Source organism: Carassius auratus, unplaced genomic scaffold (genome assembly GCF_003368295.1).
Source record: "Carassius auratus strain Wakin unplaced genomic scaffold, ASM336829v1 scaf_tig00005817, whole genome shotgun sequence".
NCBI classification, from domain to species: Eukaryota; Metazoa; Chordata; class Actinopteri; order Cypriniformes; family Cyprinidae; genus Carassius; species Carassius auratus.
The window spans coordinates 322,178-328,168 of record NW_020523700.1 but is presented as its reverse complement, the minus strand read 5'-3'; the positions used below and the strand labels follow the sequence as shown (position 1 = coordinate 328,168).

Sequence of the window (5,991 nt, the reverse complement as noted above, 5' to 3'; positions counted from 1 at the left end):
ATTTACAAACCCTAAGACCAAACGCATTCTTAAGTAACAACACTAAAATATAGTGATGAACATTTACTTTTTCAGAATGTCCAGCAGACCACTGGCTTCTTTCATAGCTCTGATCTGACTTGCATTTGGCTCTAAGATGCATTGGGCCATACATTTTTCAGCAAATTTTAGCAGACTGTCCCCTTTTTTGAAACCAGCCCTCAGGATCTTGAACATGTCAGGGCTAACAGCAGCCAGCTCTGCAATTGGTGCTTGGTTCACAATGGTGTTGCGGTCCACCCCCACACTGTTATAGGCATCCGCCTTTGTTGAGCCACTTTTTACAAGCCGTAGGACTTTCTGGTACCGACAAACAGACTCCTCAGGTGTTTTTACTGGAATAAATGCATGAAAAAAAAAACAAAAAAACAAATGCAAATGAAGACAAATCATTCCATAGACAAAGCATGCTCCCACTAATAACACTAATATATAAAAATAAGGTAATTTTAAAGGGATAGTTCACCCAAAAATGCTGACTTTGTTTCTTCAGTAGAACACAAACGAAGATTTTTAAGTCGAACCTTTGTAGTCTGTCATATAATACAAGTCAATAGGTACCCTCAAAAAAAATAAAAAAAATAAAAATGCACATTAAACTTTGTGGCTCATGACAACACTTAGACACTCCTAATTGAAATTTTAGATAGTGTCAATGGTCCATTTGAGAGATATGTGGCGGTAATGCACTTCTAAGTCTGCGATACGCCTCAAAACAAGTAGAAGACAATAGGCATGCTCGGCGCTGATCGGTGTATGACATCAAAGTACCGCGAGAGAATTTGACAGCTGATGGTTTTTATATACTCATTATAAATCGCTCTTGCGGTACTTTGATGTCATACACCGATCGGTGGTTGCAGCGCCGCTTTAAGTATAATGCGCCTAATGACAACTCACACCTGCTGACAGACAGAAACATTGCAATGTATCAGAGGTAAAAAAAAACAACAACTAACAAATACTGTTCAGTTTGTTGCACAGACTGATCGTTTTGTGTTATAAGACCTCAATGTATTGTCACAAGCCACAGGGTTTAATTTGGTTTTGTTTGTTTTGTTTTTTTTACTCTCAAAGCTCTGGGTTCCATTGACTGTCATTATATGACTGACAGACTGTAACAGTTTAAGTTAATCTTCTTTTGTGTTCTACTGAAGAAACACAGTCACCTATATCTTGGATGCCCTGGGGGTAAGCAGATAAACATCAAATTTTCAATTTTGGGTGAACGATCCCTTTAAGTCCATAGCATTGGCTTGAAATCAACCTAACCCAAACTAGCTGTGGTCTCTGAATACATTAAGTGACAATGGTAACTTGTCATGTAGTACCTCTTTTGAAATCACAGGCCCGTGCTTTCTTTGATTTCTTCTTTTTTGGTTTCTTTTTATACTTCTTTCGTGAAGGCTCAGATGAATCAGAACTGGAGTCAGAAGATGTTGTATCTTCAGATGACTCCACCTGGGATGCTGTAGGTTTCTGGGACCGTTCTGGAACTTCAGCTTTCAGTTTAAGGGCTGTGACAGACAAAATAGGATGTACAGATAATTATCTCTGCTTTGAGTCTTGAACTACAGCAATAAAACATACAGTAGTGTTTGTCTGTCTAGTATATATATCAATGACTACATCTGAACCTAATAAATAAAAAAGCCATTGGATAGCTAAGTTAAACATACAGGGTGTGCTGAGGATCGGCTATTATGGATGGAGGACAACAGTTGCATCCTGTGGAAGAACATTCTAACCAGAGCTACTTGTCTAAGTGTATGTCTATAGCAATTCATGCAGGTATGTGTTACTCTGCAGCAGTGATGACCCAAACAGGCTACAATACTACAAATATGAGCACTTCTTATAAGTGTAGGCTACTATAGTAATTTGGGATAAGACAAAAAGGTGGTTTGGAAGATGAAGTATGTAATGTACATGCTCATTATATACTTTTTGTTTTTGCAAATTTTAAACAGAAAAGGTTACATTGTGCTGCTTTACAATTCAGAATGTATTCATGATGGATTTCTTGACAGCTTTCTGCTAAATGATCAACCCAGAGTAATTTAATGTTTTCATTTAGCTGTTTGGACTCCGTATTGCCCCCATTTAATGCATCCACATACAGGAAGCATATGTATTATTCACACGGAAATCAACCAAATGCAACTGTTTTTAAATAAACAACATACCAAGAGGACAGTATGGGTTAATTATTTTTAATTTATATTTCAAGTGTTTGAGTAATCTTTCTTTTCTGTTGCACAATAATCAGTAATTCACAATTTGTGCCAAATGAGTGGAGGGGAAACTTACCATCTTCCAGTCTGTCTCGGAGAAAGTTTCTCTCTTCAGTCAAAGACTCCACTTTTTCCTCCAGAGCATAGATATTTTCTTTCAGCATCTCAACTGTTTGTTTTTATTTGGAAAGACTTATTTGGGCAGTTGGAGCCTCTTCTATAAAAAAAAAAAAAAAAAAAAAAAACATGAACAAAGTGTGCAGGTGACTGAAATATTTGCGTTAGAAATACAGTTAAATACAGTTTCTTTTTCAGGAAAGGATTGGGTAGAGAGCAGGATAGATGTTGCGACAGTAATCAAACTTGGATCGCTGTGAAGGCAGGTGTACCATAAGTTGGTGCAGTAACCACTTGGCTATCTGCTCCAAAACAGTATTAAAAGTTTAATGCAGCCCCTACTAGGACAGTTACAATATACTTTCTTTAATTTATTTCTACAATAGTAACATTTCCAGTGTTCAACACTTTATCACAACTGCTGTGACATTTACACAGACATTGATCATCACAACAAGGATATAGGGAAAAACAGTCTGACTACTAAACTAATCTACTAATCTTTATGTTGTATAATACAAAGTTAATGCAATTACCAAGCTGCATTGTTTTAGATTTTGCTACACATTTGGCCAATGTATGACGTATTAGGCATTGCTTTTTATTATTATTTATTTCTAAGAAATGCCTTTCACTGTATGGGCAGATGTATAGTAATTGTTAGTCATGGGTGTATAGTTTTACGTGTGTGCCTGCCCATTAAAATAACTTTAATTGATTACAAAAACTGCCTATCGAGGTCTTGATAGTTCTCCCAAAAATGAAAATTACCCATGATTTAGTACTCATACTCAAAAGTAATTCAAAGCTTTTTTATGGTAGTGAATGGGGGCCCCAAGCTCAGAAAGTGCAAGTTTTGTCAGCAGTTAATGGGCTTGTGTTTGATTAAGTTGATGCAAATGTATGACGTGATGATGCTCTTGAATTAAAACAATAGATCTCTATGGAAAGATCAAATCATTCAAACCATTTCTTTCAAAACCACAATATATACGTGTTACTTTATCAACAAAAACGAATGATGAATAGATTTAAATAACGACCAATGATGGTACTATCATTCATAATTCTGTTAACATGAACTAATGCATTCTATCTGCCAGCTGTCAATCACATCCTGTGGTACCTCAGTTCAGACTTTATTTGCCATGACTAGGAATGATAAAGCTTGTGTGAGAATATGCATAAATGTTTCACATCACTGGCAGAGGTTTCCACTATGTAATGAGATTTTTTTTGTAACGAGTGTTTACATCCAAGCTTTGCTTGTGGCATAACCTTACACACACACACACAAAAAGAAAGATTTGCTTGTTTGCTGCATTTGTTGCATTCCCCATGCAGCTAGGCTCATCAATAGTGTGATATTACAATGCTGCTGTTTTTGCAACAGACCTGTGTGTAGTCTGTTTATGATTGATGGATGCACTTTTCTGGGATTCAAACTTAGGGGTCTCCCATTGACTGCCTGTAAATATTGGAAAAGAAAGGATATTTTACTAAAACTTTTGCATTTGTCTGAAAGAAGAAAGTCATATACACCTAGGATGGCTTGAGGATGAGTAAATCATGGGATAATTTTGTTTTAACCAACAAAGGATAATTAGGGCCACCCAAGATGTGTACAACTTTCTTTGTTGTGCTGAACAAAAATAAATAATTTTAGAAGAGCATTAGCTCTTTGAGGTTCTTTCAGTAAAAGTCAATTTGCACCAAAAAACAATAAAATAAAATACACATACACCAAATAGAAAAGACATTCAAACAACTCCATTTGTGTAATTAATAAATCGGAAACAATTAATGTAAGAATTATTTATATTATAACTACATTACACTATAAATGTTTGGTCATCCACAAGCTTTTTGATTATAAAGAATGTTGATGTCTGTTAATACAAATATTTATAATATTTTAGCTGTTCTCACCTAAAACCATTTGGATTGCTTCGGAAAAATTTAACTCACTTACGTTTTGGTGCACATTCAAATGCACTGAAATTACCTTAGAGAGCTTTTTTCCTAAGAATCTTCATTTTAATTTGAAAGAATAAAGAAAATCTTGGATGATGTGGGCAAGTTACTTGTGAAAGAATGTTTATTTTTTGGTAAAACTATTCCTTAAGATTAAGAAAGTACTTAGGATTTATCTCTAATTGGCATTACTCTAGATCAGTGGTTTTCATACTTGTTCCTGGGGACCCATAGTTCTGCAGACCACAATTTACAGACCTGATTCAGATCATCAGCTCATTAGAAATACCTACCTTGCACATCATTCTTCACCTCCTCCTGAGCAGGTTTGCGGACTGGAATCTCTGAGGAGTATAGAGAGTAGGATAAGGGGGTGGCAAAGACATACATTCACATTTATAGCACTACAAAACAGTGAATCATTTTGTGATCCACTTATGAGGGTGGAAAATTGACTTTTTTCTCAGAATTTCGAGTTAATAGCTCACAATTATGAATTTATTCAATTTTGACTTTTTATCATGCAATACTGACTTGTTAACAACTTATCTCACAAATTTGGAAAATAAATTAATAAAAAAAAGCAAGCAATCGTGATAACTCTAGGCCTATGTCACACAATTCTAACTTGCAAATCTGAGAAAAAGCTCAAAATTCTGGGAAATGAAATAATGCTACTGTTAATTATTTTTTATTTATTGGTGGAAACAATCTTCCATACGTTTTGTTGCAATAAAAGGCTAGCAGTACAAGTCGGCCTCTGCCACGTGCACGTAACGTTAAAGTTTAATGTTAAATTTACACAACTGGTAAAGCTTTAAAACTCACCATATACATCAGAACTATATTTAGATGGTATGTTGCGATTTATCCGCTTACTTCTTTTAGTACTTTGACTTGCCATGGCTGTCTCAGTGACGCCGCTGTATGCCTCCAGGTGCTCGCACGTTTCTTGCTGCGTGTGTTCTGTCTGATGACTCTGACTGTCATCCTCATCAGGAATTGGTTCCACTTTAATCACAGAGGCCTGGCGCTCCCCCCTAAACATAATGTGGAGCTCAGGTGGTTCTTGTACATCTTTGCTGTTGTCAAATGATGTAAATAATGTAAGAGTGGGTGCTATGCCATATATTTGAACTTTGTTTAAAATTCGCAAAATATTTACACCCCCCTTCATGTTCAGTTCGATTTGTATAGGTGTCCAGATGGTGGCCTGACTCGCTTCAATTGTAGTTTTTTTTTTATTGAAGTTTTTTTTTATTATTATTGAATTAAATCACAAATATATAATATAATACAATATAACCAGTATTTTATGGAAAAGATTTTTTATCTTGTATTTTAGATTATCCTCTAACAGTTAAAAAACAAAATCTGCCATTATATGTTATCTACAAAAACTTAATTTGTCACCAATAAAATATTCAAGCAAACCTAACACCTTATATTTATTTAAAATTATAAATGCTAGCAGGAAACATGATGTGAAAGTTTATTGGAAAATTTTCTGACTAAATAAGGAATCTGGCGACTGTAGTGACGCCATTATACTGTGTATTTTTTTATTTTATTTTTATTTTTACCACTTATTGCCTAAACCTGGCTAATGCTATTGCAAGGTTTCCAA

The 5,991-nt window shown here is 35.2% G+C and overlaps 1 protein-coding gene across 1 annotated transcript; it reads right to left on the bottom strand.

Moving 5' to 3' along the window:
• LOC113071048 (coiled-coil domain-containing protein 106-like) lies at window positions 1-5,412 on the bottom strand. The gene is made up of 4 exons (XM_026244413.1): window positions 5,244-5,412; window positions 4,658-4,708; window positions 1,371-1,556; window positions 1-374 (listed from the first exon to the last, which is right to left on the bottom strand). The coding sequence occupies exons 1-4, from the start codon at window positions 5,410-5,412 to the stop codon at window positions 64-66; spliced, it is 717 nt and encodes a 238-aa protein (XP_026100198.1). The 3' UTR covers window positions 1-63.
• Between the last annotated feature and the right edge of the window lie 579 nt (window positions 5,413-5,991).